Raw genomic sequence first — 16,430 nt, 5'->3', positions numbered from 1 at the left:
GTTTGAAACACGTCAAAGTCAGATATATGCTTACCCCAGCTGTAAAGTATTATCCTGGACCTACTTTATTGATCTGTGTAGCAAGTTTTGTTAAGTTCATTTAATTTCTGTATATATGTGTATATATACATATATGTATATGTATATATATGCATACATTTTCTGTTTCTTTATGATTTTCTAGACACAAATAGTTAACTCAATTGGAGGCCTAGCCATGCCTACAGATTGAACCCGATAGGGGTAGGCTGGTACAGGCTACCAAGCACTGTATTGTTATAAGAACAATCTCATGAACCAAGGTAACTCGGTTGGTTACTAAGGATTAATGTGACAATTTTAATCTGTACTGTTAAGTAAATACTTTCAATAAAAATCTATTGTTTAAAAAAAAAAAAAACCACTGCACAGAGCAAGCAAGTATAAGATGTTTGTTTTTTGAATGAAAACAAAACTTTTTAATGTCACTTTATTTTTATGTGTTTTGCTATTACTGTATACAGTTTATTGGGGTGTATGTGTGTATATATGTATACTAAAAATAATCTAAAACTGTACTTGTATCATTAATCACAGGTGCTGCATGTTGAAGATCTGCAGGCAGGTACTTGTCCCTGTTGCATGGTGGTGTTCATTTATCACTTGTTTGTTTTTAATTCCAATCTCATCCAGCCTTCCTTTAAATTGGAATTCACCATAGGGTGCTGTATGCATGTCATTTTGACTGTTTTCATTTCTTTCCTCAGTTTGTATGTATTTGGAAGGAAGCCAACCAGGACGGACATATTTTACCCAGCACCTACCTGCCTTGCTTTCAAAAGTCTCTGCAACTTTGTCTGCAGTGGTTAATGATCATGTCTCGCAAAGTGCTGAACACACTCATCTTTCAGTGAAAGTAAGATTGAGGATTTGGTACAATAACTTTTCTAGCTATACAGTGGCAAGAATGAACACCTTGGCCCAGATTCAAGAAGCTATTGCGCCCGCGCAACCATAGGTTGCGCGGCGCAATAGCTGTTTTGCTCCCGCGTAGCGAATGCCCCTGATTCAGGAACCTCGCTACTCGGACTGCAGCCTAGGATATGACAGGCATAAGCCTCCTTATGCCTTCATATCTCAGGCTGCATTCTTGCGTTGTCCGCTAGGGGGCGCGGCCATTGTGATCGGCGTATAGTATGCAAATTGCATACTACCACCGATTCACAAAAGTTGCGCGGGCCCTGCGCACGCAAGGTAGTTTCCGTACGGCGACTTTAGCGCAAGGTTGCTCCTGCTATAGCAGGGGCAACCAATGCTAAAGTATAGCCGCCCTTCCCGCTCGTGAAATTTAAATTTCACGTCGTTTACGTAAGTGATTCGTGAATGGCGCTGGACGCCATTCACGTTCACTTAGAAGCAAATGACGTCCTTGCGACGTCATTTGCCGCAATGCACGTCGGGAAAGTTTCCCGACGGAGCATGCGCTGTTCGCTCGGCGCGGGAGCGCGCCTAATTTAAATGATTCCCGCCCCCGGCGGGATCATTTACATTAGGCGCCCTTACGCCGGGCTATTTAGCATAGCGCCTGCGCAATTTACGGAGCTACTGCTCCGTGAATCGCGGGCATATCAAAATATTTTCGTGTAGGCGCAGAGCAAAACTCGTTGCCCTTTGCCCACGCAAATATTGCGCGGATCTACCTGAATCTGGCCCCTTGGAATTAACTGTTTTCTGCAGTAATGTGCCATGAAATATAGTATGATCTGATCCTCGTCTGACACAACACTAGACACACACAATGTGCTTAAGCTGATGACACACAAACCATTCCAATTTTTCATGTCATCATTGAACACAGTGCTGGAGAAAAAAGTGCACCCACAGACTAATTACTTCAACAAAAGTTAATTGGAGTCAATAGTTTGCACACCTAGGGTGGAATGTCGTTTGGAGGTGTGGGTTAGAGCTACTTTGATAAGTCCCTCAAACATTTTGCTGTTCATAGGAAGTATCAGCTGATATGAACCATGCCTTGCAAAAGGGAGCTCTCTGAAGACCTACGATCAAGAATAGTTGATCTGCATAAGGCTGGAAAGGGATACAAAGCAATCTCAAGTGTAGGCTTCCATCAGTTGACAGACAAGTGTCTATAAATGGAGACAGTTTAGTACTGTGGCTACTCTTCCTAGAAGTGTGCACCCAGCCAAAATGACTTTCATGGCACAACACAGAATCCTCAGGGAGGTAAAGAAGCCCTCCAACCCCCAAGGAGCAGCTAAAGGCTTGAAGACATCACTGGAACTGGCAAACATCCCTGTTCTTAAGTCTACCATATGTAAGTCTTTGAACAGGCAGGGTGTATATTTTAGAACACCACGGAGTAAGCCGCTGCTCTCCAAAAAATATTGCTTTGCACCTGAAGTTAGCTGAAGAGCACCTTGGCAAACTGCAGTGCTACTGGGAGAATGTTTTGTGGACTGATGAAACAAAAGTTAAATTGTTTGAGAAGAGTACTCAACACTATGAATGGTGCATAAATGGCACAGCTTGCCAACATCCAAACAGTGAAGTATGGGAAAATCATGATTTGGGCTTGTCTCACGGCCTGGACCACTTGCCATCATTGAAAAGAAAATTAATTTCCAAGTTTACCAAAATATCCTACAGGATAATGTCACGATGGTGGTCCACCAGCTGAAGCTTAGTAGTAGGTGGTGCAGCAGGACAATGACCTCAAGCATCAAAGTAAATCCAGCACAGACTGTCTTCAGAAAAAGAAAATCTGTCAAGATCCTAGACCTTAACCCCGTAAAGATCCTGTGGAATGACCTCAAAAGAGCTGTTCATACCAGACACAAATGTGCTTGAGATGAAGATGTAAAGAGGAATGGTCAAAAATGCTCCTGAACGTTGTACAGCTCTGATCCAGAGCTACCAAAAGAGCTTGCTTGAAGCCATTGCTGCCAAAGGAGGTTCAACCAGCTAATAACTTCAAGGGTTAACTTTTCCCTCCAGCAATGTTTAATGAGTGTGTTCAATCAGGCCACAACAAATTAGAATTGTGTTCTCACCTTAAAGCGGATGTGCCACAGGAAAAATATATTAAAAGCCAGCAGCTACAAATACTGCAGCTGCTGACTTTTAATATAAGGACACTTACCTGTCCTGGAGTCCAGCGGTGATCGCAGCAGATGATGAGCCGATCGCTCGTCACCCTGCTGCTCCATCCTCGGTGAGGGAACCAGGAAGTGAAGCGCTCCGGCTTCACTGCCCGGTTCCCTACGGCGCATGCGCGAGTCGCGCTGCGCCCGCCGATTGGCTCCCGCTGTGTGCTGGGAGCCGAGTGTTCCCAGCATACAACGGGGGACGGACGGGAAGGAAGGAAAAAACCCGTCCTTTGCCCGTATCGTAGGGCCGGAAGTGGGTGCAGATACCTGTCTGTAGACAGGTATCTGCACCCCCCTCCCCCCTGAAAGGTGTCAAATGTGACACCGGAGGGGGGGAGGGTTCCGATCAGCGGGACTCCACTTTAGAGTGGAGATCCGCTTTAAGCACATTGTATTTGTCTATCTTTGTGACTTTAGATGAGGATCAGATTACATTTTCCTTGCCACTGTATTTGTGCATCAGAACATATAAATACATGAAATCCTAACAGTGATCCTGTCTTATTTGCTGAATTTTAGTCTGTTAAATCATTAAAAGCATATGTTGTATCTGTTCAGTAAGTCCAAAACAAAAATACCTCTTGATCAGTACAGGTCCTTGTGAGCTGATAACTCTGCTTGCTCTCTGCCTCTGCTGACTGTTATCATTGTTCCAGAACAGAATACATCCACCTATGTTATGCTGATGTAGTCCTGTACTAGGGTACGATTGCTATTTATCAATAGCTACCAGTGAGGTGAGTGGGCATTGTCACCCTAGCAAACTAATGCAGCTGTCACATTTAAAGTGACAAGCTCTGGTAAAATCAATCCAAGTCTGTATTCCTAACTCAAAAAGTACCTCATATGGCTCTCGGCTTCCTCCAAATCTGCCTTTTTTTTGGGGGGGAGAAATCTGAAAGCATTGTAAATGGTAAAAAGAAATGTGATAACTTACACCTCACGTTTAACATTGCGTAATTGTCTGTGTTTTTTCTATTTGTTTTTAAACCACATGTGTTTTCTTATAGTTGTGCCTTCAGCTGTTTAGGGAAGTAGCAGAGAATGTTAGTCCATTCATTTGGAAATCTGCTGATATCCCGAACCCCCTTGAAAGCATTCTGGAATCCCTTCTTCATATAGTTACAAACCAGGTAATTAATATTGCTGGCAAACAATGCAGATCTAGACACCTACAAACCAGTTCACAATCGAAAATACTCTGGAACATCCCGTGATTAGTTGGTGATCTGTAATGAAGACATATGTTGTAAAATGTGTAAAGCAGATTGCGAAGACACACATTTGTCCAAGTCTGAAATCTTTAATTCATCTTTACATGTATTTTTAGTGCATGCAGTGTAAACATGTCTGCATTTGTCTTGAATTAAGCCAGCCATATATGAAACTAATCTTGGCCGGTTCAGTAGGGACCGGTTGAAATTTAACAGGCCAACATTTGACTGATCTATGGGCAGGCTGGTTGTTCCACAAGTCTATCCATAGCTGCCAGCAGTGACCATAGAATTCGGCCTGCAGGTAAGGCTCCCTGCTGACAGAACACAATAGCACTCGGAGAGGTATTCCCTTCTCTACCCCCCCACCACCACTGCTGAATGTGTTGATAGGGGAATCACATTTTTCTTTTTTTCCACCTGTGGTGGAAGGAGAGAAAATTGTATACTCTATGGCTGCTTTAGCCTACTGTATACTGGAGCTCAGAAAGTGGAAGGGAGAAGCAGCACAGGGAGCCAGCTGGTTGTATTGCAGTGCAAGAAACATGTTGATAGGAGACGGGAGAATGGGCTAATCACAGTGATGTACGGTATCTCCTTCACTGTCCAGCCACAAGGTATGAATGGGGAAGAAACCTGTGAGTGAAAGTCAATTTTCAGCAAACAAAAATCTGTCCCCCCCTCCCCTCCCTTGCCAGCCCTATGCTTTTAGCTGTATAAATAAATGGAGCCCACCTTTAAACTAGAACTTAAACCTAAAACACAGCATTACAAGCCTATAGGAGGTTTTATTTTACTCAGTTTGCCAAAGAAAATAATTTTTTTGTTGGTGTTTCCAGACACAATACTGATACTTGGATTAAACCAAAGTGGCTGAGCCCAACTAAATGAATTAAAATAAGACTTTTTTTTTTTTTTTTTTTTTTTACAAAGTTTTATATGAAGATTAACTGGCTGACTTTGGAATAGAATACAAATATACTTAATGCATTTTTAATTTAATTAACTCTCTAGTCCTAGATGGGCAGGTGTATAATATTTTTTACAAATCTCTAACCTAGTTTGTTTTTAGTTGCTTTGGCTGGACTGCTAATGTCTAGTAACTAATGTTCTCCTTTTCTAGAATTTTAGTCGAGATGTCAGGCTGTTGGCAGGGACAGCTGTGGCCTTTCTTGCAAATACAGGGCCAATCATGGAGTCTGCCGCTCAAGCTGCCATGAACCTTATACAGCAGATGACACATGGTGAGTTGGTCATAATTGTGTTTTTTTACCTTTTTAATATCGCTAGTAGGCCAGGTTGAGCAATACGGTATTGCTGCTACTACATTTTAAGCTTCACCCTTCTGACCTTGCATGATTTCTTGGCCTTCTTATTCTGTTTGTGGACTGGTTACATACAGAGTTATGCTGGCCATACGCTATACATTTTTGATTGTACAATTAGTTTCAAATCAGGCAGCCCCTACACTACATAGTCTATGGTAGAGCTAAAGCAGATTGTGCAATGAGATTGTTTTGTGCGGTCAGCCTTGGTCAGGTTTAACCACTAGCCGACCAGCCGCCGCAGTTATACGGCGGCAGGTCTGCTTGGCTGCGCGAAATCGCATAGCTATACGTCATTTTAGATTCCAGCTATCACCGCCGGGCACCTGCGATCGCTCGATACAGAGCGAGAACCGGGAGCTGTGTGTGTAAATGCACAGCTCCCGGTCCTGTCGGGGAGAAATGACGGATCGTCTGTTTATACAATGTATGAACAGCGATCTGTCATTTCTCCTAGTCAGTGCCACCCCCCTTCAGTTAGAACCCATCTAGGGAACATAATTAACCCCATTCCTCGCCCCCTAGTGTTAACCCCTTCCCTGCCAGTGGCATTTTTACAGTAATCAATGCATTTTTATAGCACTGATCGCTATAAAAATACCAATGGTCCCAAAAATGTGTCCGAAGTGTCCGCCATAAGGTCGCTGTACCGATAAAAATCGCTGCCATTACTAGTAAAGTAATATTAATATATATATATATATATATATATATATATATATATATATTAATAAAAATGCCATAAAACTATCCCCTATTTTGTAGACGCTATAATTTTTGCGCAAACCAATCAATAAATGCTTATTGCGATATTTTTCGTAAAAAAAAAAAATTCGGCACTGGGTTGCTTTAACACTGACAATTGCGCGGTCGTGCGACGTGGCTCCCACAAATAGAGCTTTCTTTTGGTGGTATTTGATCACCTCTGCGTTTTTTAGTTTTTGCGCTATAAACAAAAATAGAGCGACAATTTTTAAAAAAATTAATATTTTTTACTTTTTGCTATAATAAAAATCCCCCAAAAATATATAAAATAAACAGTTTTTTTCCTCAGTTTAGGCCGATACGTATTCTTCTACATATTCTTCGTAAAAAAAATCGCATTAAACGTTTATTGATTGGTTTGCGCAAAAGTTATAGGCATTTTTATTATTTTTTTTTTTTTACTAGTAATGGGGGCAATCGGCGAATTATTTTTTATTTTATTTTTTTCCCCGGCACTGCGACATTATGGCGGACACTTTTGACACATTTTTGGGACCATTGGCATTTTTATAGCGATCGGCTATAAAAAATGCATTGGACGACTATAAAAATGCCACTGGCAGGAAAGGGGTTAACACTAGGCGGCGGGGAAGAGGTTAAGTATGTTGCCTGGGTGTGTTCTAGCTATAGGGGGGGTGGCCTCACTAGGGGAAATGACTGATCGCTGTTCATACATTGTATGAATAGACGGTCAGGCATTTTTCCCCTGACAGGACCGGGAGCTGTGTGTTTACAGACACAGCTCCCCGTCCTCGCTCTGTAACGAGCAATCGCGGGTGCCCGGCGGCGATCCCGCCGGGCACGGGAGTCAGGGACGAGCGGGCGGCACGCACACGCCCCTAGTGGCCGCTTAGAGAGCCGACGTATAGCTGCGGGCTCTCGCGCAGGGGAGCCGACCTGCCGCCGTATAACAGCGGCGGCTGGTCGGCAAGTAGTTAAACAATCTGAGATGGCCAGAACTAGTTCTTGAGGTCTATTCCACATTTTCACAGCTCTTACTGTGAAGAAGCCCTTCCACGATTGGAGGTTAATGGCTCGTACAAGCAGAAAATCGAATGAAAATTACCGCTTTCGGAACGATCGTCCTAATCATTGGTACACAGCTTTCAAGAGCTGATCACGATAGTTAATGCAAAATTATCCGAAGGGACATTCATGGATTTTTTTTCTCATACAATAACAGAACAAGCAATTTTCCGTGTAAATTAGAATGGTGTTTGTACAAAAGAAATCGTGTGACTAAAACCACACATGCTTGGAAATGAAAGAATGCATTACATCACTTCCGAACTTGTATTCTGTCTTTCGAGAATTTTAAAGAGGAGTTCCACCTAAAAATTGAACTTCCTCTTAACCCACTCCTCGCCCCCTTACATGCCACATTTGGCATGTCATTTTTTTGGGGGGGGGGAGTGGGGGCTTCAGGAGAAGGGGACTTCCTGTCCCACTTCCTCCTTCCGCCGAGGGGCTGGAAAGGCGATTAGCTTAATCGCCTTTTCACAGCCTCTCCCTGTAGGCGAGCGCCTGTCCAATCGGACGGCGCCGCGCCGCTCGCGCAGTGGGTGCCCGGCCGTGAAGCCGAAAGCTGTTACTGTCGGGTGCCCACACTAGGAATGAAGACGCCGGCCGGCGAGGGGGGGGCGAGGAGCGGAGCCCCGTCCGGCGCGTCGCTGGAGCCGTGGAGCAGGTAAGTGTCAGTTTATTAAAAGCCAGCACCTACACTTTTTGTAGCTGCTGACTTTTAATAAACGTAAAAAATGGGTGGAAAACCCCTTTAATAACTTTAGTAACCTTTTTCAATATGAGACTAGCATGCACAAAAAAAAGGATAAACATTTGTCCGATATTCTTATCGTGTGGCTTAAATATTTTTCTCCCAGTCTTTTAGAGTGCCCCCTTGTCCTCCTATAATGACCTCAAAGTGAATAGCTCCACACCAAGTTCTGGTTCAACTATATGGACCACTTGTGTATTTATACAAGTCTTTCCTCATAGCTGAGTTTCTCCATTCCTCTTATTAGTTTGGTTGCCATTCTTTATACTTTCTCCAGTTCCACGATTTAGTATTTTTGTGAACTGCTTCCCAAAACTGAACTGCATATTCTAGATGAGGCCTTACTAATGATTTGTACATGGACAACATTTATGTCTCTCCCTTTGGAGTCCATACCTCTTTTATTACAAGAAAGGATTTTGCTACCACAGCTTGGCATTGCATGTTATTAAACTTATCTACCAGAACCCCCAAATCCTTCACCATTGACTCCCCCAGTTGTTGTCCGCCCCCCCCCCATGGTATGTATGGTGCATGGATATTTTTAGCCCCCAAGTGCATAACTTTACATTTATTAAAGTGGTTGTAAATTCTTACAGACCACTTTAACCTACAGGTAAGCCTAGATTAAGGCTTACCTGTAGGTCCAAGAAATATCTCCTTAACCTATACAGTTAAGGAGATATTTTCCAAAAAAGGGGCACCGATGTCTACGGCGCATGCACGCTGTAGACAACTGCGCAGGTGCACTGAGCGTGCCGTTGGTGACGGTGATCGTGCCCTCGCTTGCGGCTCCCGTGCGCATGTGTGGGAGTGACGTCATCGCTGCTCAGGCCAGTCACAGCGCCGGAACAGCGATACCTGGAACTCGCTCTGGGAGAGATGGCGGCGGTTGAGAAGGTGATCGAGGACCGATTCGGGGGCTTCGATCTCGGGTAAGTAATTCATAATGAGCTAGTATGTGTTCGGTGGCTCAGTTCTCAATGCAGAGACCCTGAGGGACAGATGCTGCATCCACTGAGGTAAGTATAACTAGAAACCCCCCCCCCATACTTCAATTGTAGGAAGATGTTGTAAAATAGGGTGGAACTCCGCTTTAAGTCACAGAAATGTACATTATGTTGGGCGGTGGAGTCACCTAATTGCACATTATGTTTACTTTGCAGGCTATGGTGATGTGCAGTTTGGAATGCTACATGTGTCTCTCTCTCACCCCCCTGTGGATAAACTAGGGCTGCTTGCACTGTTACGGGGGCTCCTCACTTGTGGTCGTGAAAACCTTCTTACCTGTGTCTTGCATTCTCCTTGCCAGGTAACAGCAGCCTTGTATGTATTGCCTTATACTTTATCAACCAACATTAAAGTAATGTGGCTTCTTACAGTTCACTGCTCACAGTTTAATAACATTATTAAAATCTGTATACTTTTTTCATTGGTACTGCTGCTTATCTTCACAGGAAAGGAGCAAGCGGCAAAATTACACCTAAGAATTTGGGCTTTAGTGCTTCTGCTGTAAACAAATCTCAATGTGTCATATGAAGGCACAGAGAGTTCTGTTTCTTATCAAACTGTACTTACCAGTCTGTTAGTTCATGTGAGCTATTCTAGTGGATCTAGAACACGGAGTTGGAGGTATGGCATATTATCTGGGCTGAGGAGCGTGGAAATTGAACCAGGCCAATAGGGAGAGAGCAGTCCACAAGAGAAGGCACAAAAAATGGGCGACTGGATATAATAATGAAAAGCTGGGACATTCCTACATTAACTGCTTGGCGACCAACGCACGCACATTTATGTCTACACAATGGAAAATGGGCGTACCTGTAAGTCCCTTTAAATTTGCCGCCCAGCAATGAGTGCACTTGCGGGTCCCAGGAACTCAATGTTCCTGGGCGGCCCACGATTGCAGTCTGCAAAGGCAGAACAGGGGGGTGCCTTTGTAAATAAGGCATTCTCCCTGTTCTGCCTAGTGACATGTCACTGATCGAATGTTCCCTGTGATCGGGAATAGTGATCAGTGACGTGTCACTGGTAGCTCCTCCCCCTAACAGTTAAAATCACTCCATAGGACACACTTAACCCAATAAGCGCCACCTAGTGGTTAACCCCTTCACTACCAGTGTCATTTTCACAGTAATCTGTGCCTTTTTATAGCACTGATCGCTGTAAAAATGACTGGTCTCAAAAATGTATCAAGTGTCCGATGTGTCCACCATAAAGTCGCAAAATCTAAAAACATACTTGGGGGGCCCACACCCTAAAAATGCTATACATCTAAGATGGTGCTGCTATAAGACCATAGACAGTACACAACAGATTATAGCGCACACATGCAAAAATGACATTTATCCTGCAAGGACCCACTAATTTTATGTTGCACTGTATTTGCGCAGCAGTCTTTTTAAATGCAATTTTTTGGGGAAAAAATTTACTTTAATGAATTAAAAAAAAAAAATAGTCAGTAAAGTTAGCCCATTTTTTTTTTTTTGTATAAATGTAAAAGATTTTACGCCGTGAGAATTGTGATCTTTATTTTAAGCAAAAAAAATCGTGATTCTGATTTTGGCCAGAATCGTGCAGCTCTAACCTGTAGATATAAATAAACAATTAGAGTTTACTACCACTTTAAGTGCCTCCAGACAGTACTGCAGATATTTTGCTTTGGGGACAATGAGAATGGTTGATGATTCTGAGCGGGTCTCATGTTGGCTGGTGGAGTCTGAAGTGGTTAAAAAAAAAAAGAATAAATGTAAACCTACACTTCTCTGACCTTTTTAACCACTAGAGAGCCGCGCTATAGATGAAAGATGTCCACAGCGCGGTTCTCAACTGCCGGGTGGACGTCCCTGGACGTCCTTTTATGTGCATTCCCCACGCGCGCCACTGGGGACGCGCAGGGGGGAAACACTGTGCCGGCGCATCGCTGAGATGCCGATGCGCGTGCCTGGCGGCTGCAATGTCCGCCAGGTACCCGCGATCGGTGGTGACAGCAGGGACATGGAGCTCTGTGTGTTAACACAGAGCTCCACGTCCTGTCAGGGAGAGAGGAGACCAATGCTGTGTCCCTTGTACATAGGGACACAGCATCGGTCACCTCCCCCAGTCAGTCCCCCTCCACACAGAGTTAGAACACACCCAGGATACACATTTAACCCCTTCCTCACCCCCTAGTGTTAACCCCTTCCCTGCCAGTCACATTTATACAGTAATTGGTGCATTTTTATAGCACTGATCGCTGTATAAATGGGAATGGTCTCAAAATTGTGTCAGAAGTGTCCTATATGTCTGCCGCAATATCGCAGGCCTGACAAAAAAATCGCAGAGCGCCGCCATTACTAGTAAAAAAAAAATCATAAATCTATCCCCTATTTTGAGGGCGCTATAACTTTTGCGCAAACCAATCACTATACGCTTATTGCGATTTTATTTTTTTAACAAAAATATGTAGAAGAATACGTATCGGCCTAAACCGAGGAAAAAAAATAAATAAAATTGGGATATTATTAGAACAAAAAGTAAAAAATATTGTGTTTTTTTTCCCCAAAATTTTCTGTCTTTTTTTTGTTTGTAGCGCATAAAAATAAAAATCGCAGATGATCAAATACCACCAAAAGAAAGCTGTATTTGTGGAAAAAAAATGATGAAAATTGGTCTGGGCATGAAGGGGGTTTAAGTGCCCAGTAATGAAGTCGTTAAAGGAGTTGTAAAGGCAGAGGTTTTTTATCTTAATACATTCTATGCATTAAGATAAAAAAACCTTCTGTGTGTAGCAGCACCCCCCCCCCCCCCCAATTACCTACCTGATCCCCTTCTCTCTCCGACGATGTCAACGATCCCCCCAGCAATTCAGGACACTCCTGATTGGCTGAGACAGAGCAGCGGCTGTCAATCAAAGTCAGTCAGCCAATCAGAAGGGATGGGGCGGGGCCAGGTCGGAGCTCCGTGTCTGAATGGATACACGGAGCTCTGACTCGGCTTGGGTGATCCCTGTAGCAAGCTGCTGGCTGAGGGGCACTCAAAGGAGGGAGGGGCCAGAAGTATAGAAGAGGGACTCGAGAAGAGGAGGATTCTGGCTGCTCTGTGCAAAACCAATTGCACAGAGGAGGTAAGTACGTGTGTGTGGTGTTTTTATTTTTTATATATTTTATTTTAATTTTTTTAAATAGCCTTTACAATCACTTTAAAGTTGTTGCAAACCTATAAAATTAAAAATGAACAGAGCATATCCCTCTATAGTGTGCACTTACCTAGCACCGAGTGTGATTTCTGTCTCCTCTCTATTCTCTCTGTTATCTTAATTAGTCACTTCTGACGGGTTATTCCAAATTTCGGGAGCCAGCTCTTCCCATTTCCCCCCCAGCACACAGAAGGTGATTGACAGCCTCACCTGTGCATGTTTCCCTGTGAGATTGTGTAGAGGGAGTTGTGTTCTTTCCCTTTACTCAAGTCTCAGTTTAGACTCGGCTCCCTGCTTTATGCTGTGCAATGTGTGACCTCAGATCCCCCCCACCCCCTGTCTTCTGGAGCTGAGGAAAAGCTTTTGATCTGTTTTTAAACATCTGTAGAGGAGAAGAAGGAGAAGAAGGCCACAGATACAGAGATGAAACAAATCCTGCTTATCGCCTGAGGTTAGTCACTTCAGTGGGTATGTGTAAGGGTTAATATATAGTATATGTATTGTTTTCACAGGACTTGACTATGTTGGAGTGCCTTCTTCCTGCCATAGACTCTCTATGTGAAGGACATACTGAGCAGTACTACAGTTTTCAAGGTAAATATTTAAATGGATAAATACTTTAATGTTAAGGTCGCAACATGCACTTATGTTTTTTTTTTTTTTCATGAATACAGTGTTTTGCCTCTGGTTGCAATGTGTGTGCAAGCAAACCACTACTCTTCACAAAATCAGAGGAAAGCTTCTGGTGAAAGCCGAGACAGACACCACCTCTGTTGTGACCAGACTTCTGTGGCTTGGAGCTGACATGCAGGTAATAAATTCAGTCTTGCAAAGATTTTGTCATGCTAGCCACATACACTGCTGGGACCTCAAAGACCACAATGATACCTGATGTAGCCTAGATGTATATGTTTAAAAAAATGCCCTTTTTGCTGTTGCTGCCACCAAGTAACATTAGCACGTTTGTACCTGTAATTTTCAATGTATTAATGGGTGTAGTGAAATATAAACTTTTGGCCTAAGCTTAACCACTTCAATACCAGGCACTTACTCCCCTTCCTGCCCAAGCCAATTTTCAGCCTTCTGCGCCGTCGCTGTTTAAATGACAATTGCGCGGTCATGCTACACTGTACCCAAACAGAATTTTTATCATTTTGTTCCCACAAATAGAGCTTTCATTTGGTGGTATTTGATCGCCTCTGGGGTTTTTATTTTTTGCTATACAAATAAAAAAATACCCAAATTTATTTTTAAAAAAATCAAGTTTTTATTTTTTCTGTTACAAAATGTTGTAAATAAGTAAGTTGTACACTGATAGGCGACACTGGGCACTGAAAGGCTGCAATGCTGCCTGGGCATTGATTGGCAGCTGCCTTGGCACCGATTGCCATTCCCTGTGTGGATGCCCATCCCTGGTGGTCCTAGGAGGCATGCTGGTGGTCCTGTGCAGTGATCCGAGGGGGGGCTACGTTAATAAACTATCAGCACAAACCCCCCCCCCCCGTCAGGAGAGCAGCCGATCAGCTCTCCTCTCGTCTATCAGACGTGAGTGAGGAAAAGCCGATCATCGGCTTTTCCTGTTTACATTGTGATCAGCCGTGATTGGACATGGCTGATCACGTGGTAAAGAGCCTCCGCCGGAGGCTCTTTTTCGAGATCAGTGTAGGGCTATGTCAGACTGACACACCGCATCACCGATCGCCGGGATGCGTGCCCCACCGGGCGCGTGGCGGCTGTTATCCTGCAGGACGTCAATAGACGTCCAGTCAGGATAACGAAACCACTTCCCGGTTGTCAATTCACTATTGACCGGGCGGGAAGTGGTTAAAGAGACCCTGTTACTAACTATTAAGTGTAAGAGAACAGAAAAGTCATGTATTTTAAATGCTTACCTGTAGTGATTTTTTTTTTTTTTTATATATATTTTTTTCCCCCTTTCCATAAATTATGTTGCAATGAGCCTTTGAACATGCTAGAAAATGTACTAATCCAGGAATAGTTCATTTCCCAGCACAGCCCTCTCTTCTTCTGGGAGTTTCTAATTACTCTCTGTGATGACCCAGCTCCTCTGATCCTTCTTCAACTCCCTACAAAACCATTTGTTTAGCTGTCTGGGGAGGGGCAAATGGGCAGTGTCAGTGCTGGGACAAGTTCATCTAGTGCCCAGGGCGAACATGCCAAACTGCGCCTCCGCTCCTGCCTACCCCTTGTCCTGGCCCTGGGCAGTGTTTCTCAACTGGGGTTCCATGGTGATCTGTCAGTCACAAGCAGCTGACAGGAGTATCGCATGGATGCAGGCAGAGGTAGGCAGGAAAGTGGCTGGCATGCTATTGGCTGTAGCGTGCTGTTCCTTGCCAGCCCCTCCTCCCCTCCTGTCTTTCCAGAGTGGCTGTATGTGACATAATTTGGGGTGGACAGGATAGGAGGAGGGGCTTGCGGGGAACAGAGCACCAGTGGAGAAGTTATGAGAGCTGGAGAAGTTTCTGGAACCAGAAGAAGAAAGCCGAAACTGTAGTGTGCCCAGATGTGTCCCCCACAATGTGCCCAACAGTCTGTCCTATTATAATGTGCCCTGTCGCCACACAATGTGCCCTGCTCCACCTCATGTAGTGTGCTCTCCTGAGCCTCTGTACTCTGACCTGCTGCCCTCCACACATTGTTTATCTCAAGTTGGACCCAGAATGTATCATCTCTGCAGAAAAAAGCACAAGTTTCACATTAAATAGGTACGTTTTAATATTTAATGCTATTTCAACAAATAATTTCTCTTATCAAGAGCTCGCTGATTATACCAATGTTCAGCGAGCTGTAGATGTAAACATTATTTTAGATCTATGTCCCATCTGAGGATTAATTTCTGTGGGACCCTAGTCTGCAATTTAAAAATCCACTTCGCCTCTCACTCCAATAATCTGCAATCCCATAAAATCTGAAAGAGCAGCCCCCCCCCCCCCCATGTTTCTTTTTCAAAATGACTAGAGGCATCTTGGGTTGCTGGAGCTACAAAAATGTTCCTCTATTCACGTTCTCGTTGATCGGGTCGTACACCCTACATATTGCAAGAAGTACAAGCAAACTGATTGACTGACTGCAGAACCAAACGTTCTGCTACAAAAATGACAATACCTACAGGTACCCATGCTGCATGGAAAGGAACTTGAACAGGAAGGTTGAGCCTGTTCAGAGGCGCTAAAATAACTTTGAGAGTGAAGAGTGGCTAAGGTGGGTGTTCAGCAAATTGAAAATCTGCACCCTCTTTGCTGCTTGTCCGAATATTCTTCCTAATTATATGTACAAATAACGATACTCTTTGGAAAGGGTGGTCACAAATGTAATCGCCTGATATTCAACTCAGATTATTATTTTTGTTTATAATCCTATTCCTATCACTTCTCAAAAGATCTCCGCTATTCTTTTTGCTAGCTAGCCGTCTAGCCTTCGATACTCCATTCTGTAAAACCAGACACAATTTAAACAATTTTTACTCGGCCATGTGAACTCACCCACTGGTATCGATCTAATGGTATGGGATGAGTGGTAAACAATGTGGTGTTACCTGAGCATGGATTGCGATATGTCTTGGCCACAAAATCCCAAGTATCAGCATTTCCCTGCAAGGGTGATCTCTACTAGTAAAATGGAGATTATATGTATTGTCATTAACATAAGACAAAAAGTTGCCAAGGATGTTCTCATTCCCATTCAACACCATCAAAATGTCCTCAATGAAGTGACCGTACCAGTGAATGTATCCACCAAAGGGGTTATCTGGGGAAACAAATACAGCTCCTCCCACACCTCCGTGTGTGTGTGTGTATATGTATGTATGTATGTATGTATGTATGTATGTGTATATGTATATATATATATATATATACATACATACATACATACATACATACATACATACATACACACACACACTATATTTTGTTTAACATGTTCAGCTTTGCTTTTCTTCTTAAAGATGATGGAGTGTGGGGTTCTAGAATGTCCACTGTTTCTCTTACCCATTCATACAGTTGTGCT

The 16,430-nt window shown here is 43.5% G+C and overlaps 1 protein-coding gene across 3 annotated transcripts in view; it reads left to right on the top strand.

Moving 5' to 3' along the window:
• The window catches only part of LOC120936326 (thyroid adenoma-associated protein homolog), an 82,453-nt gene that overhangs the window by 18,493 nt on the left and 47,530 nt on the right, over window positions 1-16,430 (top strand). For all 3 annotated transcript variants that reach the window (XM_040348576.1, XM_040348584.1, XM_040348591.1), the window contains 7 exons: window positions 577-604; window positions 747-895; window positions 4,157-4,279; window positions 5,484-5,604; window positions 9,391-9,536; window positions 12,914-12,995; window positions 13,076-13,212. In XM_040348576.1, the coding sequence (XP_040204510.1) occupies window positions 577-604; window positions 747-895; window positions 4,157-4,279; window positions 5,484-5,604; window positions 9,391-9,536; window positions 12,914-12,995; window positions 13,076-13,212 (786 nt within the window). The remainder of the gene's footprint in view (window positions 1-576; window positions 605-746; window positions 896-4,156; window positions 4,280-5,483; window positions 5,605-9,390; window positions 9,537-12,913; window positions 12,996-13,075; window positions 13,213-16,430) is intronic.

Source organism: Rana temporaria, chromosome 1, assembly GCF_905171775.1.
Source record: "Rana temporaria chromosome 1, aRanTem1.1, whole genome shotgun sequence".
NCBI classification, from domain to species: Eukaryota; Metazoa; Chordata; class Amphibia; order Anura; family Ranidae; genus Rana; species Rana temporaria.
Note: the sequence above shows the minus strand (reverse complement) of the source record. Positions and strands in the feature narration are given on the sequence as shown.